The sequence below is a fragment of the Watersipora subatra genome, chromosome 2, assembly GCF_963576615.1.
Source record: "Watersipora subatra chromosome 2, tzWatSuba1.1, whole genome shotgun sequence".
Lineage (NCBI taxonomy): Eukaryota > Metazoa > Bryozoa > Gymnolaemata > Cheilostomatida > Watersiporidae > Watersipora > Watersipora subatra.
Genome location: NC_088709.1, coordinates 64516434 through 64544273, shown reverse-complemented (window position 1 = coordinate 64544273; position 27840 = coordinate 64516434). Strand labels below are relative to the sequence as shown.

General features: G+C 36.4%; 1 protein-coding gene across 2 annotated transcripts; it reads left to right on the top strand.

The window, feature by feature from the left end:
• LOC137388909 (leukotriene A-4 hydrolase-like) lies at window positions 1–27840 on the top strand. 2 transcript variants are annotated; one of them, XM_068075395.1, is made up of 15 exons: window positions 1–99; window positions 2530–2717; window positions 2818–2957; window positions 3143–3323; window positions 6581–6732; window positions 7373–7445; window positions 10050–10190; window positions 11998–12204; window positions 14470–14614; window positions 15367–15470; window positions 16483–16553; window positions 24301–24442; window positions 25831–25913; window positions 27176–27280; window positions 27479–27840. In XM_068075395.1, the coding sequence occupies exons 2-15, from the start codon at window positions 2538–2540 to the stop codon at window positions 27597–27599; spliced, it is 1845 nt and encodes a 614-aa protein (XP_067931496.1). In that variant the 5' UTR covers window positions 1–99; window positions 2530–2537; the 3' UTR covers window positions 27600–27840. The 2 variants fall into 2 exon arrangements, with proteins under 2 accessions (XP_067931496.1, XP_067931497.1); XM_068075396.1 differs by lacking the exon at window positions 14470–14614 and adding an exon at window positions 13965–14109.

Below are 27840 nucleotides of genomic sequence, written 5' to 3'. Positions count from 1 at the left end.
TCGCTCTCACTTTCTTCTCAACCGCCTTTTGAATGCGCGCACTTTGATTGCCGAATAGGTGTACATATACGCTGTGTTTTCGTGCATACTTTAGCAAAAGTAAAAAACATTATGGCGTAGTTTAAATTCATAACATAAGTTTAAATTTCATCAAAATGTGCCTTCAATTACTAAATGTTATAAAAAATGAGTCAAAACTATAAACATGACAGCCGATCAGTATCAGTGCTTTCAATTCCAAGATTATTATATTAGTTAGATGTGTTGGTGATTGATAGAACTGGATTATTCTACCAATTACTCTACAACGTATTAGGAATGGCTCAGTTTATTAATCAAACGCAGATGGGCTGCTTCAAGTAGTTATTGCTAATAGCTCCATAATAAGCTCTGATCTTGATTATTGACTGTTTTAATAAATTTATCTTGTTAATTAATGCAACCAAGATCTTACAGTTGACCTTTCCAGATACTGCAATTTAGAACTACAGTTTCAAAAGAAACGAAATTCCTAAGGTAAAGAATGTCAAAGGGTTTTTCCATAACCCTATGTTGATGTTAAGAACAAGAAACAGGTATAATAGTTATACCTGTAGACTAAACTTTAAGAATAAAAAAGTACATGTCTGAGACTTAAACCATGCCCACCCTTTTGGTAATCGACTCTTTAGCTGGCTTTGCTGACACACCTGTCTGCCATCATGAAGCTGTAATGAGTGAAGAGTAGGAGTGAATATTTGTCCTTTTATATTGACTAAGCCTTAGTGTCCAGAAGTGAAACTATATATTTCTGGTCTGCAGTTGTGAATCTTGTAGTTTTTGGAGGTTCTTGGCTATGTCTTGTTGTTTTCTGTCAGTAGAGATTTCACCATATGCAATCTCTAATTATAATCCCTGGTCTGGTGTAGATTGATACCAGATGCTGATCTTGCTAGACGGCATGATAAAAGTTGCTATTATCTGGGCGCTTTTACTGAGAGAAAGTTTGGTTAGACATTGATCATTGACATTGGTTTTAATCTGCGCTCTAGTTACAACTTTTTGTGTTTATTTACCATTTTCTTATGCAAAGCTCTCAATGTTCTAGTTGTGGCATGGATGGGTTGAAATCTGTGAGTTGGCTTGTAATGGTGATTATCCCACCTCTAGAATTTGTAGATGCCTTAGCTGTAGGAATCTATCATGAAAGTTGCAATGGTAATGTAACTTGTTATTTCCTTTGTCTATCTGTACATGGCTGATATCAGATAAAACAAGATCAAATTTTTATTTTTTTTACTGCTATTTACTTTACTTGCTGTGATACTCTATGGAGAACATATTGTAAAATATGACTACTGCTTGCCACAATAAAGGTTGCTCGTATATATATGGTAAAATTTCTACCTGCAGATATTCTATCGAATATGTTGTACAAGCCTCAATAAAATTGTAAAAAAAATGAATATGTAAAATAAAAATAACCAATGTATATGCATAAGAACTATTTATAAAAATGAGTAGAATTTATCACAAATTGTACATATCACCAAGTTTTACATTCCGGATCGTTCTAGAGAGGAAAATGTAAGGTAGCTCGTCAGCTACGAGTAGTGGGGCTGCTTTGGTCTGAAAAACTAAAGAACTCCAGAAATTCCTTTAATAAACCTCCTGGAGATCCAGAATGTGAATCGCTGACAATTTTGTGTAGCAAGAATATACACATTTCTTTCAGCGACTTTTCAATAGGTCTGGCGAGGTTACTAGGCCTATGTCCTTCACCAAGCTCGTGACATTAGTGTCACCACTACCATAGGCGTTGCATGTGAACCTAGATACCTTCCTCTGGCTTGCTTCAAGGTGATTGATATTAAGATTATAGTACGAATCCCACACTTGACAGTCATACTCTATAAGCAGTCTAATAAGAGATATATATGCAATCAGTCTAAGAGCTTTAGAAGCATGAGAAATTGTCTCTTTGAAAATCCTAGCATCCGGTTTGCTTTCTCAATTTTTGTCAAGACAAAAACGTGATTTGCCAAAACAAATCACTAGAAAGCCACACTCGTAGATAAAAAGAATGTGATTCAGATTAAAGTTTGCTTCCATGTAACAATACTGTAAAAGATAATTGGAAGATGAATCATTTGAAAAGCATGTTACATTAGTAATTTCTAGTATTGAATTCCAGTTTTCACCTTTGACACTACTCGTACACCGCATATATGTCATTTGACAGTCTACAGCAGTGAAGTAATTATCGATAGGAGTATAAATTGTAGGATCATCTGCAAATAGGCTGATGTTACATGGCACACATTTCAGCAAGTCATTCATATATAACAAAAACAAGTTTGGGCCTATTATAGGACCCTGAGGAACTGCACTTGTCATATCACTCTCACTCTGTTTGCTGACTGAGTGCATAGTTCAAAACTGAAAATTAACACACGAACAAAACTAGCATTGTAACAAAAGTAAATTTTACATTATGTTTGAATGTGACATTACAACGTAAACGCTTTTCTTCAATACTACTTTTTACAGATTACGTCATGGCTGAAGGTGCACATTCGGAGAGGTTGAGTCTTGGCGACCCCAACTCCTTCTCGCGACCAGAAGACTGTGTTATCACTGATTTAAGCTTAGATATCGAGGTGGATTTTGGACGAAAAGTTGTTAAAGGAAAAGGAACATACACATGCAAACGCGTTTCTGTTGGGGCAGATGTTTTGGTAAATGCCTTAGTTCCTGTGTGATATTATTTTTCTGTCCTAAATTCCATTACACAAACTGTAATGTTAACCGACTATGACTCCCAACTGTCTTCTGCAGATTCTTGACACAGATAGACTTACAATATCAAGAGTATATTGCAAAGACTCTTCAACCGACCTTCAGTTTACCTTGGCCGACCCTGTCGACAAATTTGGTTCAAAGTTACAGATCATTCTTCTTTCCACATTCAGCTCCGAGTGAGTCATCTTTCAGTATCCTTGATGACAATTTATAGGCTATTGAAAATTGTGAAAACTATTGCTATTGGCCATTTTGTGGCTCTTTCGTTAGATATACTAAAAATGTAAACACAGATTATGTGTAGCATTAGTTTATGCTCAACATGCAAAGCTGTCAATATATATCATCACTTATGTTGAAGATTCGAAATTTGTATTGACTTTGAGAATTCCCCAACTTCAGAAGGTCTGCAATGGCTTGAAAAGGAACAAACTGCAGGCAAAAGACATCCCTACATGTTTAGCCAGTTCGAGTCCATAATGGCTAGGACAGTTCTTCCGTGTCAGGACACGCCTTCTGTAAAACATCCTTATAGAGCCAAGGTTTGCTTACAATTATGTTTTATAGCCAAGCTGCTTACCGGTACACAAGTATTTTAAGGAAATTTGAAATTTTCCAACTTTTTTAATCAACAATTTTATTATCCTTTCAGTGTGTGTAAAAATTTAATTGCTTGTCTGCTTCAGCTTGCTTTTTTGCAAGTTTTGATGATAAAAGATCTCCGTGGCAACAAACTGTAGAGTAATATTTTTGTGAATGTAATAATTTGTTTTAATCCTTTGACTCGTATATCAGCATTCGTCAGCCCCATAAGCGTCAATCTGTACTTACATTTGATGTTTTGATAGAAAATTTTCAATAGTGATCACCACAAAAAAAATTACTAATAAAATATGATTTAAGTTTATCTGGCTGTAATAGTAGCAATTCTTTAACAAATAGTTGATGTTTACTTTTTGCCCCTAATGTTTTTGTAATTATCGATAAGGATCGTAAGGATTCTAAAATCACGTTATTTCAAGATTGTTACTCTAGTTTTTAAGAAGATAACACCTTTATAATTATTTTAAGATTTTAATATGGTGTTGTTGTATAGATTTGTAAGCTTTACCAATTAAAATTTATTTAAGTTTTAAAAAAGTAACAATGTGCACATGCCTGAAACTTTTACAAACAGTTGTTGGAGGTAAAGCAAAACTCATTCCTATTCTGGATGAGTTTTCATTTTATGCAAGAGTTATTTGTATGCCACTACAGTGGACCCCCGTCATACATTAATTCGTTCCGGTGTCGGCATCGTAAGGCCAAAATGTTGTATAGAGCGGTGTAGAAACCCACAGTAATTATCTAATGCAAACACCCCCTGGTGAAAAACATCAATATTTTATATAGGTACTGTACGTGTATATTAAAAATTAGTAACAAAATAGTACAGTGCAACCTCGGTTCTCGACCATAATCCGTTCCTGAAGGTTGTTCAAACACCGAGTTGTTCGAACACCGAAATCATTTTTCCCATTACAAATAATGTAAATCGTTTTAATCCGTTCCAACACCCTGAATGTTTACCTTGTTAGTACACATACATTTATTTGTACAGCAAAATGGCAAAGACACAAATAACATAAATGTAACCCGTAAAACGTAATGTAATTACTATCGTAATCTTCCATACGAAAGATTACGCTAACATGAACGTGTTAAAATAAAAAAAGGATAAAGAAAAGAATTATGATCAGGATTTTTTAGGATACAGGATGTTCTTTTCTCTTAAAATATCTATCCAATGACACTTGCTTCTGCCTTCTTTTTAGCACTTTTCGGAAGTGGTTCATGATAGTGCCGTTAAAGTCATTGATGACTCTTGTGACTGCAGCTTTATCGGGGTGGTGGAGTTCGCCGGAATTTTGTAACTCGGCCCATTTGCTACACATTGGTTTAATCTCGGACGTCGGGGCATCCTTTCTTGGCGACAACAGTTGGTCACGGTCAACGCCGCTCAGCATCCGGCATTCGAACTCCGATTTTTGTTTGAACTACGAAGCAAGAATTGCTTGAATTTTTTGTTCGGACTCCGATTTGTTCGAACTGCGAGTCGTTCGAAAACCAAGGTTACACTGTATGTTAACCTTCGTAACTATAGTTACCTATAGTAACTTTTGTGTATTTATTGCTTTAGTGGTTATGATCTGCAATAAAATGTAACATTACAATGTATGATGTGCAGTATGTACCGTGGGGAGTTCTTACCTTTGAGACAGACATCTAACATGAACTCTGAACTTAACTTATGAATTTAGCTTACTAAACACACACTTAAAGCCAAGTTTCAGTATCGATTTTACTAAACTTAAATTGAGTAATCGTCTACAAGTTTATCACTTATCTGTTTCCAATTTCCTTTGACTATAACTTATAACGAATAACGCTGAGCTGAGAGAGAGCAAGCATCGTATCTCTTTCAGGTATTGTGGAAGGGATTTCGCCGAATAACATATCAGCATTTTCGTTATTTCGACATATTCAGCACACTGACTCCCAAATTGGAATTTCGAGAGAAATCTTTGCTGTCATTTGGCGAAAAAAAAGTTGTATGACGGCGATGGAAGATCATTGTGTTCTTTATCGTAAGGCGAAAAACTTGTATAGCAGGGGCAACATAACCCGGGATGCACCGTACTGACTTACTAAAACAAAAAATAGCATTGATTCTTAACGCCAATCCTGGGGAACTCTATCATTTGTGAACTTGAAAGTTCTTCTATATGGTAGAAGAGTCAGGAACCTGCTCTAGATCTCATCAGCTCTTTAGTTTGTGAGCTGCCATACATAGTTTGTAAATACATTGTAGCTTTATTTGTAGAGAATAATAGACAAGCTATTAGCTGTTAAAGCTGCGACTGTAGTGTATTTGTTAGGGAGTCACAAATTTTACTCTTTCTTTAGATCGTTGTGATAAGGGGCTAACTGTAGTACAGTAGATCCACCTACAACGTAAATAACCAATTCCGAGAATGCTTACGTTTATGTTACGAGGATTTTACATCATGCGAACAGTATAATGCATGTAAATTGCTTAATCTGTTCCAATATCATCCCAAACTCTTGGTCCCCAAAAAGCCCTTTAATCCTTCAAAAAGGTAAAAACTAAACTTGACCTTTTAAATTTAATGACCATTAAATTAAAATACCACAATGACCTTACAGCCATTGTGGTATTATTGCTTTGTATCAACAATTCTTCCCTTTTTTCCTATCACATACACTTGGTTTGTGGTCCATGATTACAGTAATTTTACGTGGATTAAGGGAAGCATGCACCTTCGATGTCAATTTAAATCGAGCCTTTCACTTTTTATTTTCTACAAGAGAAAAACAAGAGAGAAAATTGCCTATGCCCAAAATAAATTCAAGGAAAACAATTTTTTTACTATAATAAGCTCAGTGTTTTTCTGTCCATCCATCCGAAACTGGGCTTAGAGGTTAGGATTAACGAATTTTTTCTATCATAAGTGCGGCAAGATAGAAAACGATGCTTTTAAGGCTAACTGTGGGATGCTCGTTATTTAAATTGAATTTGAGAACTCCCAGCACCTTCACGTTTCACGTTATTTGGAATTACTTACGTACTACAATGCAAATACTTTGCAGAAATTCTTTACGTTCGGTGTAATTTATGTCAACGGAGGTTTACGTTAATGGGGCGTCTACTGTATACTCGTAGTTGGCTGTTGACAAGGCATGAACTGTAGCCAACTTTTAAGAAGCCATTAAGGTGCTAACTTTAGTTCATTTATAGGTGACGGTTAATAAGGCTTTGACTGTGCTCATGAGTGCAGTGCCACAAGGCAGCGCGGCAGCATCTGATGATAAAGTCACGTATGAGTTCTTCCAGAAGATCCCCATCCCGAGCTATCTCATTGCCATTGCTGTGGGTGACCTAGTCTCCAGGTGAGTCAGCTAAACTCCTTGACTGACCTATTAGGTTTTGCTTTCCGTAACGGTCCGCAGCAGTTCATACAAAGTGGGTGTTGAAGGGTGGGACATTAATCTACTTCATTTGTATTATATTTTTACTCTGCATAGAATGATAGTGGACAATCAAAAGCTTTCACTTTGGGATGTTTATATGAAAATAGTGGAGAGGTCAAAAGCATGCACTTTATAATATTTATAGAAAGATATGGGAGAGGTCAAAAGCTTGCACTTTATAGTATTTATAGAAAGATAGGGGAGAGGTCAAAAGCTTGCACTTTATAGTATTTATAGAAAGATAGGGGAGAGGTCAAAAGCATGCACTTTGTGATGTTTGTATGAAAATAGTGGAGAGGTCAAAAGCATGCACTTTATAATATTTATAGAAAGATAGGGGAGAGGTCAAAAGCTTGCACTTTATAGTATTTATAGAAAGATAGGGGAGAGGTCAAAAGCGTGCACTTTATGATGTTTGTATGAAAGTAGTGGAGAGGTCAAAAGCTTGCACTTGATAATGTTTGTAGGTGGATAGGGGAGAGGTCAAAAGCATGCACTTTATAATGTTTGTAGGAAGATAAGACAGAGGTCACAAGCTTGCACTTTATAATGTTTGTAGGAAGATAGGGGAGAGGTCAAAGGTTTGGACAGAGCCAGAGATGCTGGATGCTGCTGCTTATGAGTTTGCTGAGGTTGGTTCCATTACGCTGCCGTAATTGTATACGAGTTAGCTGAAAAAAAGCTTCCGTTTAGTTATTGTAACAGGCTGTTTAATTTACTAGACGTCTAACATAACATGATGAAGTGACACTTTACAGACTGTTAGCATACATATACAGTAATCCCTCTCTACTTCATGGGGTACAAATAATCATTTAAAATTCAAAAATAATTAAAAATAAAAAACTAAAACATACAAATCACTCTCCTACTCTGGCTCAGTGAGATTCCTCTGTGTGTATCATTGTAATAACAGTTGTCACAGTCCATCTTGTTCCTTTCAAGTTTTGGGAAATGTAAAAAATTTTGTAACACCCTTCATGAGCTTTCTTTAAGGTTTACTTGACTAAACTTAAAGGTTGACTTGCAACAAAATTCACATTACAGTTATTTGGTATCAAAATATTCACCCTGTCTTACTCTGCTGTGTTGGAGGTGTAAAATATGTGGAAATGTGATTACAAGCTCTTAAAAGCTCAAAAACGAACAGTTAATTGCATCCATCACACAAACGCCGTAGTTTGGAATCACTTTATTTGGCTGACGTACTCCAACAGTTTGGTTATTGTTTAGACGCGTGGTGTTATCCCGTGAAATTTAAAGCCAATAAAAGGCTCGATATAAAATGTCTCATAGCACTAGTTTATGACAAATACTTTGGGTTCTGCCGGAAAGCCTGTATCAAATATAAATGCTCGCTACTTCACAGTATCGACATGGTGAATCTTTTGATACCAAATAACTGTAATGTGAATTTTGTTGCAAGTCAACCTTTGAGCTCCCTCGACCCTCAAGATCGTCAAGAAAAAAAGGAAAATACTTACGATTATTAGTTATGAGTTTTATTAGTTTTTATCTCGCGGACTTTTTTTCCGTGGAGGCGCCCGTCCCAATTAACTGCGAAAAATGAGTGATTATTGTATAGAAAGGTTTCACATCACTTATTCCCCTTTCTTTTGAAATGACTACTAACAGACGAGGTTCCTATCCGATCTCTGCACAGGTGCTTTCATTGACGTTGTCCTAAATTTCTCACCAGTCCTGCTGGCGATGCAAGCCATAGTGATTGTATATACACATTTACTGCTGCGTTGTTGTGTCATGCGGTGGAAATCGGATCGGCCACCTGCTTGCACCTGCTGTTGCTATACTGGATGGTCTCAAGGGCATCCTGACACATTCTGTATCGATGGTCATCCCTAACTTAATAGGGCTGGACTTGGAACTGTCTGGTAGGCAGCACCTTTTCTTGAGCAGTGAGGAGTATATAATAATATACTTCTAACTGCTCAATTTATATATATGTATATTAAAATCACTTGGGAGTCAGCGTTAAAATTGTGTGTGACGCAACATGAAAATATTGCAGACAGAAGGTTGACTTTTATCTAATGTTATCTTGCTGGGCGGGGAAATATTTTTTTCACCACTGCTGCTATATTTTGGCAACAATCAAAGATTTTACGGTGAATAAAAAACAATTTCCCTTAAACACAAATACTGACCTCAAAAATAAAAGCTGATAATGTATTGATGATATTGTTGCTTAACATTTCTGCTTTGGGTTTAAAACTGCATTATACAACTATCAAAAGTTGACTCGTTAAAAAGAGGTTTTTCAGTTTTCTGCTTTAATTTGGTTTTTGCGCCATCTTATTCTAGCATCTTGTAGTTCATCCTTTACCTTTATTCCTGCAGTGCGTAAGACTACATTTGTATTGTCACAGCTCAATTAGTGAGGCAAGGACATGCTCATGGAGGAGTTGTCTTTCCAGTGGTTGTTCCCAAAATATTTTCGTGTCTCAAACCTTTTAAAATATTTAACTTATGTTTAGGTAGTTTCTTGTTGTCAGAAAATCATCTTATCACATACAGGTATTGAATGAAGAATAAGCAGAATTGACATTCACACACATTGTTATCATGCTATAGCATTATGTTAAGTGCTAACGGTTAACTCCAATGGGGATTTACCTGAATTGATCACCACTACAATGCACTGCATATCCATATCAAAAATAGTTCTATAGTTATGGTTCAGTTATATTAAGATTTGTTTCTGAAGTTTCCAACCTTACCCATTTAATCATGTTCTGTTACAGTAAAATCTTGCATTTCATGGCCTAAAATCTGCTGAATTTTTACCGTATCTGCTGATAATAAAATTGTATTATCAAATTTTAAATTTTTTCTGTGCATACTTTTCAACAAGTTTTTGCTTGGCATTTTTGCTCTTCGGGCTGGAAGCATTTCTTTTAAAGCTTCAGGTGTCAAGCTAGCATACGCCGGCATTATGAGCAATGACAACCAGTGTAAGGTATGATAAACTTATTTTACTAAACGGCGGGAAGCCATGGGTGGCATGTGATATCAGAACGTTTAGCCACAATATTCACAATGAGGATAACATTGGCTAGATCCCCATTGTTACAGCAAGTAAATGTTTGCTTGTTCCTTTTGCATCAGATAAACAATAGCCGGGGTTAGAAAAGTAACAAAAGTTCACTGTTATTCTGTGGCCGTAGTACATTTGATCATAAATGCAGTATTTATGACAATCGTTGTATATTTGATAGACAGATACGATGTTGAAGACAGCTGAGGATCTGTGTGGTCCCTACATCTGGGGAGTCTATGATCTCTTGGTGCTGCCTCCTAGCTTTCCATTTGGTGGTATGGAGAACCCTTGCCTCACATTCGTCACACCCACTTTGCTGGTAAACAATCTCGGTTTTAGTTTGTTAAGTTTCTTGTTTGACTTTTTGTTTGAGGAAAGTTTTTCGGTACCTGTAATGAACTGTTAAAACAGGAGCCAATTTTGGGAAGTATGATCCTTTTCTTTTACTATTCAATAGATCGCAGATAGTGAAATGCTAGAAGCACCTGTCATTGTTAAAATTTTTTATAGACCGGACCTTGGTGGGTTGAGGTGATGACATTGTTGAAGTCAATTAGTCAGTAACTTGAAAGTACATTTTTAAATCGTTCAAAAAAATAACCGACATGATGGCCAGTCTCTTAATATTTGTGAGAGGTGGTACATCATTTGATCATAACCAGAAGATAACAAATGAAGCCGAGGATTTCCTGAGCACCTGTCTGCAGCTGTCTCGGTAGATTTAGTCTATAAAGCTTATTGTCGATTGTCAGTGTATACATTTCTTTTTGGTTGAATTCAAAATTAGTGCAGGCTGTACTTGATTGTGGCAAACAATACTAAACATTTTTACAGCTTTTACAAGAATTAGAAGAATATGATTGTTGTGTATGCGTGTAGCTTCAACATGTTGTAGGTGTGCAATTCTCACATAGTATAGGAGTGTATATCTATCGTAGTATAGGTGTGCAATTCTCTCATAGTGTAGGAGTGTATATCTATCATAGTGTAGGGGTGTAACTCTATCTTAGTATAGGGGTGTAACTCTATCATAGTGTAGGTGTGTAACTCTACCATAGTTTAGGGGTGTAATTCTATCACAGTATAGGGGTGTAACTCTATCATAGTGTAGGGGTGTAACTCTATCATAGTGTAGGGGTGTAACTCTACCATAGTATAGGGGTGTAACTCTATCATAGTGTGGGAGTGTAACTCTATCATAGTATAGGGGTGTAACTCTATCATAGTATAGGAGTGTAACTCTATCATAGTGTAGGGGTGTAACTCTATCATAGTATAGGGGTGTAACTCTGTCATAGTATAGGGGTGTAACTCTATAATAGTGTAGAGGTGTAACTCTGTCATAGTGTAGGGGTGTAACTCTGTCATAGTGTAGGGGTGTAACTCTATCATAGTATAGGGACGTAACTCTATCATAGTATAGGGGTGTAACTCTATCATAGTGTGGGAGTGTAACTCTATCATAGTATAGGGGTGTAACTCTATCATAGTATAGGAGTGTAACTCTATCATAGTGTAGGGGTGTAACTCTATCATAAAATAGGGGTGTAACTCTGTCATAGTATAGGGATGTAACTCTATCATAGTGTAGAGGTGTAACTCTGTCATAGTGTAGGGGTGTAACTCTATCGTAGTGTAGGGGTGTAACTCTATCATAGTATAGGGGTGTAACTCTGTCATAGTGTAGGGGTGTAACTCTATCATAGTATAGGGACGTAACTCTATCATAGTGTAGGGGTGTAACTTTATCATAGTAAAGGGGTGTAACTCTATCATAGTATAGGGGTGTAACTCTATCATAGTATAGGGGTGTAGCTCTATCATAGTATAGTGGTGTAACTCTATTATAGTATAGGGGTGTAACTCTATCATAGTATAGGGGTGTAACTCTATCATAGTATAGGGGTGCAACTATATCATAGTATAGGGGTGTAACTCTATCATAATGTAGGTGTGTAACTCTATCATAATGGAGGGGAGAGGCCTTCAGTTTTCTTCACTAATTTTTAAACTCAAGTGCTAGTACTCTTTTCACTCATCAGCTGTTCAATGATGTTTCAGTGTATTGCTACCTGTTAGTCTGAGTTTTTTTTACATCCACTTATAATTACCTGATCTACATTCAGGCTGGTGACAGATCGGCCACCTCTGTAATCGCCCACGAGATAAGTCACAGTTGGACGGGCAACTTGGTGACTAACAAGAACTGGGAGCACTTCTGGCTAAACGAGGGGCACACAGTTTTTGTTGAGAGAAAGATTGTTGGACGCATGTATGGAGAGCAACATAGACAGTTTGCGATGATTGGTGGATGGACTGCCCTCTATGAAGCTGTAAGTATGATATGTAGTCCTTATTCCTACAGATACCAACTCATACTTGTTTCCAGGTTATGGTAGTTCCTGTTGGAGATTTTTGTTAATTTTATTGATTTTTCAATGGTTGGGTACTTTTATACAATTAGGGCCTATTAAAGATTCATGCTAATCGAAAATATTCAATAATTTTTAATGACATTTCAAATGACAATTTTGCATTTATGATAGTACTATCAATAAGCCCAGCGATACCCAGAATTTCATTCAATTTCAATCAGACAGTCCACAAGTAGGTGTTCAAGAGGCTGGTTCACAGGAACCACGCGGAGTTTTGAGAAAAAATATTTCTTGCCGAAGGCGTGGAGTATGTGTGGAAAGATTGTATGAAATCAACCAAAAAATACGGAAATGCATTGCATTTACGCAAACTAAATGTAGACTGCGTTCACACCAGCCGACTTGCAAACTCATTTTTCGTGGCCGGTATATGAACGATTTTATGGGAGTTATCAACTAGATTTTTTTCTTTCACACCAGGCAAAGTTTGGACTGAGAGTGGGTGATTTTGCCAGTTTTTATTTGCAGGGTCAGAAAACTTCAGCTGATATATTTTTAGTGAGTCATACTTTGCATTTTGTTAACTGTTTCCTACGATGTTACTCGTGGACGTTTTTAGCAAATTCACTAATTATTTTGCACTGCCCAGCTCATCACTAGTAATGCATTGTTCTATAGGGAAGACAATATTTTGCTAACATACTTAACTATGCTATGCTAACATACCTAATAATCTTTTATAGCAACTGCATAGTAAGTGAGGCAAATGCTTCAATTATCGTACCGTTGCTATAATAGCAAATTGAACTTGAGCGATAATTCTGTTGATAGCACCCTTCAGAGGTGCTATTATCACTCACGAGTGATGCTATGACAAAAACATACACGAATGTAAAGACAAATGTGGCGTTCACTTTAAGTGACAATATGTGACTCGATGTGAAAGGGACTTCATTGGCTACTTAAATCGATAATCGGCCATCGATTGGGTACTGCTTGATAAAATTTCTCTTTGGACAAAATCGATCTTTGACTCATTTGCTCTGTTCACACGATGCGATTCTCGGTCCATGGAAAAATTGTCCTTAAATCGGCGGATGTGAATGCAGCTTAACACACATTGGGATTTATTAATATAATTCATCACAGTCTTTGGTATGTCGGAGGTCATAGAATTTCACCAACTATCCAATAAGAATGCTTCAGACTTTAATTCATTCGAAATTTAATTTAATTTTTTTAATTTAAAAAAAGGCCTGTCACTGGTTACAAAGCATTACTAGTGAAACAGGAACGAGTTTAGTTGATGGCTGACCCATATCATGGTCTTCAAGCTAATAACAACTTTTGGAATCACTACCTTCATGAACACATCCCCTCATACTAGTTTGATAAAAGCATTGTGTGTGAGCTATCCCTTGAAGATGAGTATAATGTCTACATAGTTTACTGCACGCGAAGGCTGTGTGTTTTTTAAAAGCCTTGTTACACAAACAAGGTCTCTGTGATCTAGGCTGGACATGTCTGACTCCTGTGGCAAGGGAATCTGGAAACATGCCCAGTTGCAGAGAGAGTAATTTAAGGTTCAGTGTAATTCTTGTCACCACCCGTGGCTTCTTTGGGAATCGAACCCCAACCTGTTGTTTGCAGGTCAGGTATTCCAGACCATTAGGTTATGATGAGTTTAGTGGCCATGCTACTGAGTGTTGTGTCTGTAGATTGTTGTGCAGTTTGGTGAGAGTAGTTCACTGACCAAGCTGGTCGTCGATCTGACCGGTGTCCACCCTGATGAGGCGTTTTCATCTGTACCATATGAACGCGGTTCGGCGTTACTTTACTCCATAGAGACAGCAGTTGGGACAGGTAAGAGGCGAGGCAGGGAGTTTTGTTTGTAAATAAAAAAGTTGAAACGTAAGACCGCTGGTTGCAAACACAAAAAAATGTTGCTCAAACCGCTTTTAATGTTGTGTCATTGGAAAATAGTTTGTTTCAAATAGCTTGTCGGGTGCAAAGTGAAAATGGCAGGTTTAAATATTCAGACTCTGGTCCCTTGAAACTATTCCACTTAATTCATTTCATCTCGTTCAAGTTTACATCTGCGCAATATTAATCAATTTAGTGTGTCTCGTCATTAAATTCACATCGTTCGCTTGGTACGGTAAGATCGACTACTAGCTATGTATGAAGCGTGTTGACCAGTTCAGAAGGTTGTTTGAATGGCAGGTCAAGGACTTTGGAGAAACTCATGGTTTCACTCATTTGGTACCCGATCTTACTGGGAGCCATCCGGATGACGCTTTCAGCCGGGTGCCATACGATAAAGGGGCTGCTCTCCTCTTTTATATCGAGTCTCAAGTGGGAGGCGCAGGTTTGTTCTGTTTTTACCAATATCTGGTCAGCTACAGTTATCCCTCACTTGTTGTGGTTAATCAGGACAGGTACCTCCTACGATTAAGGGAAATTCCACAAAATATAAGTTAATTTTTGAAGTCACTTTTTTATTGTAAACGTTTTCCTTTTTTCGTAAGTTCGTTAGACGATTTTGAGAGTCATGGTCGCGTTTAACAGGCCTGACACAGGCTTCAGAAGCATGCTGCTTGTGACGTAACAAGAAAACAGCAAACTACGATGGCTGCTATTGCAAAGATTTTCGCCGAGGGATCTCATTGGGTCAGAGTATGAGAGCGATTTATATATTTTATGTATTTTTATTTACTTTAATTTTTAATTAATATCTTTTACCCCGTGGAGCACCGAAATCACTAAAGGTGAACCGCAAAATGGCAAGGGATTGCTGTACTATTTTAACAAACGTGCAATATACATATCCCTTCGTCTTTTTGGTCGGTTTTATTAATGTAATATTTAATATTTTATGTTCAATTAGTAGACAGATTAACGATACTGGATAAATCTATTAACCATTATTATTGGTCAACTGAGTTGACTCAGTAATGAAGTAGCCTTTATTCCTTCATCTCTTACGGGTATATTGATTCTAAATGTCTCGAAGCATTCAAATATTCCAGTTTTGTGTTAGGTTTGGTTGCTTTTTGCTTGACATCTGCTGAGTGTACTACGCATAGGATTGTATCTGTGCAGGAGTTGTCTTCTTTGTAGATGCTATGGAAGGCTGGCTAAAAGCCTACGTGCAGAAGTTCAAAGGGCAAGCTATTACGACTGATGAGTGGAAGGATTTCCTTTACTCCTATTTTGCCACCCAGGTTAGCGCATTAACAACTGTTACAGTAGTATGCAAACACTCGTTCCTCTACTACTCATGTTCCTAGCCTCGTTAGCTTCTGGTCATCTATGGTAGATAAGTAAGGGCCACCTTCACCACACACGTTCATTCACTAAATTTGAACCACCTCTACTGTTTTACTACACAGGTTTGTTAGTGTATCAATAAGATGACTGGGATTAAGATCTCAGCTGTCTGTCATGAGTCTAGCAGAGGTAAAATCCTAGATTTATTAACAAATGTGAGTTAATCTTGGTTCTATCCACCCTCTTTACTACTTGAAAAATTGAGTACGAATGTTTATGAGATGCTTTACTTTCGACATTAACTAACCAAATGCCCGGGAGTTGCATGGGCAATAGAATAATTGCCTGATGAATTTGAGTAACTTACCTGGGAAGCTAGATCTTTACTAAAATCTTCACTGAGACAATACCAGCGTTTTGGGCCAGCGTAGTAATCCTTACGTAACGGTCAACAGTGCTAGTCATTAACCCCAAGCAATTGCTTTAAGCGTGAATATCTTAACCAATGTAATGACTATTTGACCAATGAATCCATTGTATTCCGTATAGCTTAACGTTAACTTTGATCAATGAGATCAAGTCCAGCGTCGTGCGAATGTTTCATTGCTGTATTTTAATTGCTATACCTGAACACGTTTTTTTAGCAAAAAGACAAACACTGAGATTTATATATATATATATATAGATGCATTGTTTGTTTGTTTGTTTGTCTACATACTTTAAATAGTGGCTCAAAGTTCCAAGTGATCAGTCATCATGCATGTAGGTCCATCTTTCTGAGTATGCACCCGGAAGGCTTTGTCCCATCTTCCAATCATGTGAAGCTTTACAAAAAATCACAATTAAAAGTCCTTTAATTACAATTAAAAGTCAAGTCACAAAGTAAGTTGACGGAGTCGAAGGCTAAAGTCATCTCAAATATTTGCTCAGTCCTAGTCTGGGAAAGTTTTATTATGTTTTTTGTAGCACGACGCCCTTAACAAGATAGACTGGCAGAACTGGCTATACTCTCCTGGGATGCCTGCAACCAAACCTGTGTAAGTACAAACCTGTGTAAGTACATGCCTGTGTAAGTACATGCCTGTGTAAGTACAAGCCTGTGTAAGTACATGCCTGTGTAAGTACATGCCTGTGTAAGTACAAGCCTGTGTAAGTACATGCCTGTGTAAGTACATGCCTGTGTAAGTACATGCCTCTGTAAGTACATGCCTGTGTAAGTACATGCCTGTGTAAGTACAAGCCTGTGTAAGTACAAGCCTGTGTAAGTACAAACTTGTGTAAGTACATCCTTATAACCCCACCTCATGCTTACGTTTTACCTTCTTTATCGGTATATACCATTAGCTAGTAGGTACTGTCGAGCACATCGTCCCTCAGGTTACGATGTCTCTGTTATATGATTTTTTGCCTTACAAAGTGGAACACAATGGTTTTTCGTCTTTGTCATACGAATTCAACAAAAAACTTTGTTCGAAGTTCAATTTTGGCAGTGAGTGTGCTTATTACGTCGAAATCACAAATGCTGTTATGCTGTTTGTTGAAAACCTCACAACGCCTAAAAGAGATATGATGACCGATTTCTCTCAGTACAGCATTTCTTCTGAAAATCGGTAATATTTTCCCTTTAAAAATCAATAGCACAGTTGGAGTTGCAATTCCTTCGAATGGAGAGTCAGAGATCAGACATCTTTTCTTAGACTGCTAACCAAACTACTTTATTACATATTAAATTTATTTTCTAGTGTACAGTAACATAATTAGTGTTGATATGTTTTTGCCTCCTCTCTCCCTACCCACTATATTTACCACCTCAAGTCATGCCACTCCAGAAATACAGTAAGAAAATTTCTTTTTTCCTTTCATTGGCCGTTAAACGATCAAGTATGCGAGAGGCCACTTCTGAGAACAGCTTCATTGGCCTTTCTTATCGAATTGGTTTGAAAGAGGTTTTAATGAGGTCGGCTAAGAGTTACAGTGAAAACGAAGCCGGAAACCGATTGGTGATAAAATTTTAGCAATGAAAAAGTTGAAGTTCAGTAAAATACAGTAATACTTCAACTTACGAGTGCTCCAACGTACGAGAAACTTGAGGTACGAGCCAGCTTTTAAGCAAGTTTTAGCACCAACATACGAGCCATATTTGAGATACGAGCACGTGAACCAGTTGTCAAGTATGCCGGAGGTGTTTTATGACAACAGCATCAATCTGTATTTTCAACTGCACAGGTTATACTTTTGTACCGTGTTTTTGTGCACGCTTTTCAGTGCAGAATTATGTGAATTAAAAGTACTGTGCGTAGACCGAAAGTTTGCCAGTAAAATGAAAAATAATGCAAAGAAAAAACAAATGATAACAATTGATATTAAACGGAAAATTATTGAAAAATATGCGAAATGTGTATGCATGATTGAGCTAGCTCAGCAATATGACAAAAATACATCCACAATTATCAAACAGAAGGATTATATTCAGGGCATTTAGCTTGCAAAAGTACTAACCATAGTTTCTAAACGGCGCGGCGATCTTCACCACCGCTGATGGAGAGACCGCTCAGGCATTGGATATAAGATAAACAATTGGCCGGTGACAGCGTAACTGAAACGACGCTATTTGAAAAGGCCGTTGCTATCTATCAAAACTATAAAAATAGACATTCGGACAAGTTGGCTAGTGGTCGTGCATTAAACCTTTGTGACGACACCTGTGTTCGTCCTAATCGCGACATGTTGAAAGGGCGACAAAGGCAAACGTCCTTAGATAGGTTCATCTTAAAACGGCCGGCTAGTCGTGAAAGTGAAACAAAGGAAAAACTAGCGAGAAACTTCAAACTATGAAAGCCGAAGAAATTTTAATTACTTTAAGTTAAAAATGAAAGTTTGCTTTTAGATTTGCTTCTAAGTTTGTCTTTTAAGACTTTGATAAAATCCAAATTTATCAAATTCAACTGTTGTAATGAAGGATAACTTATATATCTCTCTCCGGCAAATGCTAGCGTTAGCTGCTATTGTATGTATTTAATTTTACATTGTAATTTAACACATTTCCTTGCATTATGTTTTATTTGTTGCTTTTTGAAAGCATGTGGTAAGTTAGGACAATAACCAACATGTTCTTTCTGTTACATTATCTTGTTTTGAGTGTTTTATTTGCATTTTACAGAGTATGGAAACCAATAAATATATATTTAATTGTTCTATATATAAATAAATTGCACCAACATGCGAGTAAATTGACATACGAGCTCAGTCTCGGAACGCATTAAGCTCGTAAGTTGAAGTATGACTGTACTACTACAATTACTGTACAGTCATTCAATTAAAGTTAAGTATAGTTTTTTCCCTTAAGGAAAGGCCAGAGGTGCTAGTTTGAGAAGATCTTAAAATGGATTAGGCAATGTGCATATATTTTACTAATCATATAGCATAAAACCTTTATATTCCTTTATATAAAACCTTTCAAATTCGATTTGAATAATTAAAATCTCATATTTGGCCTTAATAATATGGCTTTCGCTCTTGTCGCACTGGGGAAAGAAATAAACATATACATGTACAGTCATCTCTATTTATATATGGGAGTACCCTGGCAATTCAGTTCACTGTGAGAGATCGGCAGGTGTGTCGACGAACCACAGAGAATAAGTAATCGCGCAATTATTCAGAAATGCTCACAGGCGATGCTTTGATGCAGGCATTAGAATGTTGGTATACCAAGCTGAACGTCATGAGTTGTAATCTCGAGAAAAGCTATATTTTATCCCAACTTTGAACCCTGGCGACCGATAAGCGGACCGTCAGACAGACATCGCTCTTTTACTTATAATAAAGATGTATTTTTGTTTTGCGTTATTTTAGACACAAAATATTTCTTATTATTTTTCCTTTGCGGAATAGACATTGCTTTCTATAAAAATGAAAATTTAAATTGTAAATTGACATTGAAGGCATGCATTTCCCTAACTTATTGTAAAATTACTGTAGCCATAGACCATAAACCATTTGAGAGTAAAAAGAAAAGGAGAAAAGTTGTCAATACAAACCAATACAGTAATACTTCAACTTACGAGTGCTCCAACTTACGAGAAACTTGAGATACGAGCCTGCTGTCAAGCAAGTTTTAGCACTAACATACGAGCCATGTTTGAGATACGAGCACGTGAGTCAGTTGCCAAGTATGCCGGAGGTGTTTTATGAGAACAGCATCACTCTGTATTTTTCAACTGCTCAGGTTATACTGTTGTACCGTGTTTTTTGTGCGCGATTTTCAGTGCAGAATTATGTGAATTAAAAGTACTGTGCGTAGACCGAAAGTTTGCCAGTAAAATGAAAGATAATGCAAAGAAAAAGCAAATGATAATAATTGATATTAAACGGAAAATTATTGAAAAATATGCGAAATTTGTGTGCGTGATTGAGCTAGCTCAGCAATATGACAAAAATACATCCACAATTATCAAACAGAAGGATTATATTCAGGGCATTTATTTAGTTCGCAAAAGGACTAACCGTAGTTTCTAAACGGCGCAGCGATCTTCACGACCACTGGTGGCATTGGATCAACAATTAGTCGGTGACAGCGTAACTGAAACAATGCTATGTGAAAAAGCCGGTGCTATCTATCGTAAAACTGTAAAATAGACATTCGGACAAGTTGGCTAGTGGTTGTGCATTAACCCTTTGTGACGACACCTGTGTTCGTCCTAATCGCAACATGTTGAAAGGGCGACAAAGGCAAACGTCTTTAGATAGGTTTATCTTATAACGGCCGGCTAGTCATGAAAGCGAAACAAAGGAAAAGTTAGCTAACCAGCGAGAAACTTCAAACTATGAACGCCGAAGAAATTTTAATTACGTTAGGTTGAAAATGAAAGTTTGCTTCTAAGTTTGTCTTTTAAGACTTTGATAAAATCCAAATTTATCAAAGTCAACTGTTGTAATGAAGGATCACTTATATCTCCCTCCCTGGCAAATGCTAGCGTTAACTGCTATTGTATGTGTTTAATTTTACATTTTAATTAATCACATTTCCTTGCATTATTTTTTATTTGTTGCTTTTTGAAAGCATGTGGTAAGTTAGGACACTAACCAACATGTTCTTTCTGTTACAGTATCTTGTTTTGAGTGTTTTGTTTGCATTTTTTTAGAGTATGGAAACCAATCAATATATATTTAATTGTTCTATATATAAATAAATTGCACCAACATGCGAGTAAATTGACATACGAGCTCAGTCTCGGAACGCATTAATCTCGTAAGTCGAAGTATGACTAGTTAAAAACACGTACAAAAACTTACCTTCAAGTGTGTGTTTAATAAGTTAAACTCATTTTTAAAAGTTAAATTCAACGTTTATGTTATATCTATGTCTCGAAGGTAAGAACTATCTATGAAAACTGTCTACTGCTGCTACTGCATGTACACGTAGTATAGTGTAACGTTACATTTTATTGCAGATCATAACTACTAAATACACTAAAGTTACTGTAGGTACATGTAACTATTATAGTTACTAAGGTTAACATTATTTTGCTACTAATTTGTAGTGTGTACAGTGCTTATATAAAATTTTGATGATTTTTACCGTGGGATGTTTGCATTATATAATCACAATGGGTTTCTATACACCTCTATACATTTTCACATATGATGCCAATCCTGGAATGGATTAATATCGCATGCCGAGGGCGCACTGTACATTGAAGTGTACAGTCAAACCTCGTACAGTCAAACCTCGTACAGTCAAACCTCGTACAGTCAAACCTCGTACAGTCAAACCTCGTACAGTCAAACCTCGTACAGTCAACCCTCGTACAGTAAAACCTTATACAGTCAACCCTCGTACAGTCAACCCTCGTACAGTTAACCCTCGTACAGTTAACCCTCATGCAGTCAAACCTCGTACAGTCAACCCTCGTACAGTCAAGCCAAGCTAATCTGTTCCAAGATGTTTTTAGTGTATCAAAACTATCATATGCTGAAGTAAACATTTCTGTAACATGTACTATATTACATGGAATTAGTTGTACAGCCCTGAAACTCTGTGATAGAAATTCTTTCAGTAATTAAATATAGCATTGAAACAATCGCATTATAAAGCTTAGTAAGAATTTAAATGCAAAAATGCAAGTTTTATGTAGAAGGCGAAACTAATGAAGTGAGAACTAACAGAAAAAAATTATATTGTCACTTCATCTTCTAAAGACGAGGAATATAGCCGAGGTATATACGAGGTATAGCCGTGTTGATAATAGTTGATGTCAGTTGTTGTGTAGGTAGAGGTGGTGATTTACATACAAAGTTAGTCTAAGCTTAGACTATGTGAACTTGATATTATTATAATTTATCTGATTTTACATTTATTTTTCCATATACTTTGACATTTTATAGTTTTCACTTTCAGCTTTTTTCACTTTTACTTTATTATCATGACTACTAGATGGCTTCGGAGATATTTTTTGAAGATTTGATTCGAAAATGTTTGCTCATGTTTTTCTAGAAGTTATAAAAACAACATCGCACATTCTTTTATGTTTGACTTGAATGTTGAGAAGCCATGATTGTAAAGCGAAAAGATGAAGGTGTGAGGTGCTTTTATGTATTCAAATAATGTAAACCAAATTATGTGAAGAACTGCCTAGCCGAGTATTGATATTCAAAACTAATTTACCTAAAACTCTGTTTGTTGGATGTCGGAAATTAGTACGGGTATAAAATCCAATATTTGCTCATATCTTACATCATGCGTTAAAAAATTTGTATGTCAAGGTTGATTGTAAGTCAAGGTTTAACAAAATTTTCTCATTGACGACAATTAGTCTACTGTTTGTTGTCTACGAGTTGATTTTTGTCGAAGAAACACAAATCTTTAATCACCGCCTGCTAATGATTGTCTCATTGAAGTTGGAGTTGTTTTACCTTTTGTGTTAAAAGTTTGACAAGTACAAACCTCATATGCATTTAAAAATTGTAGGAGAATTTAGCATGGATGATAGCGCACATATCTAGTATCCTCTCCTCTAGCGTTATCACTTACTTGTGGCTTTACAATAAACGAACAAGAAAAATAATGGCAATTATTATGAAGCGCTGTAGATAAGTTAAAATCGTCATGCGATAGCAATCGTTTACCGAACTTGTAAATTTCCACTTTGCAGTCTCTGAGTTTAGGTAGAAAGATAACTTGAAGCAATATGTGACATCATTTATGATTGATTATCTAATCACTACGTAGTCTTTTTAAACAAATGTTAAAGTAATTACTAGGCAGAGAATTTTACTTCATGGAAGATAAGTTTCCTCATCAACCACTTATCGAGCCCTTATCCACTGTCAATGTACCCAACATGATTATCATGTTGGGTACATTGAGCCTTTTTTTGAGCATTTAGGCAGTGTTTTGATTCGCATCTTGTGCCCTAGAGGAGAGTGCAAGACAAATTATTGAAAAATAATATCTGTTGCAGAAAGGGTTACGTGACACACATTTGTCAGTCCTACATGTATCTATAAACTGGAAGTTATCATCTACTTGCCGCTTTTAGGGAGATAGTACCGATATGGCAATTAAATACATCGAAGAATCATGAATGAATTTTACAAAAAATTGTAGCATACGCTAAATATGTTTGATATGAAATAATCGCTCAGTTATCGTAACCTAACATAACAACAGTCAAAAAGATTTTGGGCTTTTGCTGAAGCACTTATTCGCTGTCAATCTACCCGACATGATTATCATGTACCTGTATCAAAGGGACAACTACTGTAATTCTCCTACAAGTGCAAGGGGTGCACCATTGGAAACGTGAGCCCTTACACTTGCGTAATTTACTAGTATCCTTAGAGATTCATCTCAAACATTTGCTCACACAGTTCTTTCCTCCATATCTGTACTTACCATGGTTTCTTATTAGACAAAGTTTATTCAAACAGAATTTGATGAAAATGATGTTTAACAGCTTACTGTAATGTCATTTAAACTATTAGGAACTATTAGCGATGGATTATTTGGATTACTGCATATAGAATACATATTCACTATGCTTCCATGATGCGCAATACTTCGGAATTACTTCGCAGTACTTCGCAGTACTTCACACTGAAATCACTGCGCACTGATCAGTGCGAAGCCAGTGCAAATTCGCAGCAAGAAAACGGCAATTGCGCAGTGGCTGCGAATAGCTCTCTTGCTGTGGAGGCAGATTCATCGAGGGTCATAAACTAGTACAAAAGTTATCCCGCTAATCTTGTTTTTTTCCATTCCGATCTTCTTTCACGTAAATTTAATTATGGTCTGCACCCACGAGGATGATGAGGTGATTACTTTCCTAGACTTTGTTATCGATGCCAACACTTTTCGAAAAATAGGTGGCACGTCCTAAAGTAAAGTTTAAATAATATATTACTTGAAAATACGTATTAAAAATATATTACTTTGTAAAAATTGTGTTGAGGTTTGTAAAACTTTGTGAATGTGTATTATAAATTAAAGTATAACGACGACAGAAGCATAAAAAGACTGTTTCTGACGTTCGGTATCCATGATCGATTCTATTTCTCCATAAGGTGATTCGATTTATACAATTTCTTTTCTCTGGCTAATTTGCTAAAAACCACTGCTCAGCATGTAAACATACAATCCCCTCGACTTCGGAGGGGGCTGCATTGCAGTACTGCGCACCATGGAAACATAGTGATTATCAAACATGGCTTAGATAGCTCATTCTATAGTAGAATTACTAGTAGTTTGTAGTTTTCTTTGTGTTAAACTATTCGTGTTTATAGATATGACCAGACACTATTCACTGCATGTGAGACACTCGCCAACCACTGGTTAGCTGGTACTGATCTTCCGCAAGACAGCGCTGTTTTTGATGGCTTTTCTACCAATCAAAAAGTCGCATTTCTGTCTACACTCCTTATCAAGGTATTGCAGTCAAGTCACGCTAGCATGAGGCTGGCCATGTATTATCAAAATATAATGCTGTTATGCATAGAGTTATCAGAGTATCAGTGTTAATAGCGTGATCTGAAAATCGTAACGCTGGTCATAGAGCTATTTGAATATCCCATCAATATTCATAGAGTTATCTGGATATCACCTCCCTAATTTTAAAATTATTTGAATATCATTTCCCCGTATCATTTAAAATCAACTTAGAACTTATTATTGTGTTTGAGTTTTTCGCATTCAATGATCTATAATTTTATAGCATAGGCGGTAACAGAAAATATATTTATAGCAATAGAATTCAACCCAATTTATTATTTAATTCTCTATTATCGATCATCTCAACATGCCAATTTTATATACCAGGTATGTGATTTGAAGTAATATTTGATGATATCGGAAATAATTTCCAACATACGATGCTCATTTTCTAAAAGTTTCTTGAAATATTGTGGTTTTGTAGGTAAAAGTGAAGAGGCTGGTAAAGCTTAAAAAATATGTGTAACGTATAGGTAAAAACATTAAAAATAGATTAAAAGTTAGAGTGATTAATGTCATATATCGGTGTCCTATGCATCGCCTTCTGTCCGCGTCTCTCTAAAGTAGCAGCAAACTCTCCTTATTGCCTGTAATTATTATTTTGAATTTTTTATTGTAGTTTAATTTTCTTATTAAGCTTTGTATTATACAATGTATCGAAAGTATTAAGGAGCATCTTGTTTTTTTGCCTGTCAAACGAATTAAATGAATTTTTACATATTTTCATGGGAAACAAAACAAAAATGTTGGCATTACTTCTCTAGCAAACAAAAATGTTGACATGAGAAGTAAATTTGAAAACAAATCAACTTTATATGTAGTAAACTTATCAATTATTTTTAAATGTAAAATTGTGATGTTATCTTTTGGTACCGCATTCAAACCTAAATAATAACTATAGTAGCCGACCGAAGTGGTGTCAAGGTCGTGACATGGTAGTATTTTTATTTTACCTTTTTTTATGTATTCTTTATGAAAAAAATTCCATTGCATGAATTTTTTAACTGCCATATTTATTTGTTTTTCTTAAAACACTATAAATGCTTTTGGCAACTTTTTGATCAATATTCTGAGCGGATCTTATTCCGTGAGCAGTAGAGCCGATCTTTGATAGAATCTTTGGTAGAACTGATCTCTGAGGTTGTATCCCATCACATGTGTCGATTCAATTTTTATCAATTATCACTGCGTACTATCCAATCCATGACTATGTTTTCATCAATATCCTAATAATCAATATAATCTATCGATCTTCTCTCGATCAACTTCAGACAACAGTCAGGTTCTCTCTATTAGAATATGTGAGCCTTGCTTGGTTATTTTAGGATCCAATGCCAGTGGATAGAGTGCTTCAAATGGGAGCTTTATATCGGCTGCCAGGCGTGAATAATGCTGAGATCAAAACAAGGTTAGCAAATGACTCTCATTGTTTTGGTAAAGGATAGATTTATCGTGCGCACTTTCTGCATCATTTGTGTTCATGTGCTTGTGGTGCTATGTCATGCTAATCCAAGCTGTCACTCCTTTAACCACTTTGCTAGTAGACCCCTTAGCAGTTTAGGACAAACAATTTTGGAGTTGTATACTCATTTATGTGCAATTTCATTTTTCCATTTGTAGCGTATTAGTGTTGTACAGGCTTTCGTTTTATCTTTTGATTTATTATCAAAGAGCATATGATGATATAACAATTTAGTTTTCCAAAAACTTACAAAACATGGTATGTTACACAAGAATTGATCTATGTAGGTGGTTGACAAATTGGTTGATTTTTACTCACTGTAAGTGTTAAAGACATTCAGTACAATCTATGTTGGGAACAACGGGGAATTTTTTTTCTGTTCTATTTTGTCATTGCTTTAAGGATTGACCTAACTGGTGTTTAGAACTTGCATCTTTAAACCACAACTGTCACATACAGCTTTCATCGTTTCTTTTAGGTAAATCAGACACGCTGATTCCGATTTTGTACTCGAAATAAAGATTGATCCACTAACTTGCAAATTCGTGAAGGATTTTTTAGAGCTTTTCAATATCGGTCTCGAAATATAAATATCTCCATAAATATGTGATGTATGCTAGCTTTTTAGGAACGGAAATTGGGGATGTTTTGTTCGATTTAGAATGATAGAGAGATGGGTGTCTTAAAACCCATTATTATCTAAATTCAGCCTTCAAAATAATCTCAGTCTTTTATGAAAGGTAGATAAACTATTTAGCATTGCTCATAGCGTGTTACAGGATGTTTAATAGGCTGAATGTTGAGAAAAATGAGCTCCTAAAAGCGCGATAACAACGCTAGCTTGTTATAAAGTCGCGCTTTTTTTGTAACTTATGTTTCAAGATTAATATCGACAAAACTTGATCCCCATTAGATCGTCATTTGGCTGTCTGGGCTGTTAATGCAAGGACGCGAAGTTCCAATGCCATAACGTAGAATCTTGAATTCAGATTGTGTATTTAGCAAACAGGTTTGAAGGACATAATAGAGTATTGTCAGTGCTTTGCTGCGGCATAAGATTGTATAGAAATGGGCCAAAAAGTCTGTTTGCTCTAAATACTGTCCTAGATTAGGTTCAGCTTAGTCTCTTGACTTGCTTTGAGGTATGTCAGTGTCAGCTATTGATCTAAAAGTGACATTCTGTGACAAGTGTTGATTCGTGATTGCAGGTGGCTGCAGTTGTGCCTGAGGGCTGGTTCTGACAGCCAATTGGACGCTACACTTAAGTTTGTCACAGATGTCGGAAGGATGAAGTTCCTCAGGCCAATATACAAGTAAGTTTTCTGTCATTTGCTCACATCTCAATGTTAGTAGGCTATCTGTCAGTTACTCGAATCACTCGGCATGTAAGCTCGGCTGTGGTTATGTTTGGTCTAGCATCAAGTAAGTAGATTTCTTATTTTCAACTGCATGTAAGTTATTTATCATTCTCTCGGTTACCCCTCTAAATAAGTTATCTTTCTGTCCCTTAGGGACTTGTACAAACTGGATTCAGTGAGGCAACAGGCAATCAACACTTTCATAGCCAACAGACCTCAGATGCACCGTATCACAGCTAAAATGGTGGCTGAGGACCTTCATTTGAATGAGTAACTGGACTCAGGACTCGGGCTGTCTATTTAGATTGTTACGCCTTTACTGAAAGTTTAGAAAAATGCAGTGTTCGATGCCTCTATCTATGCATATTATTATGTAATCCTTTCTACTGTTTTTATTTTACTTGCATTGTTCTCTTATTTCCTGATAAGATTTTCATTGAATTATATTAGTTCAGATTTCGCTTTCACATATTGACTATTCTCTGATGTTGCTCATATTGAATATATGCACATAT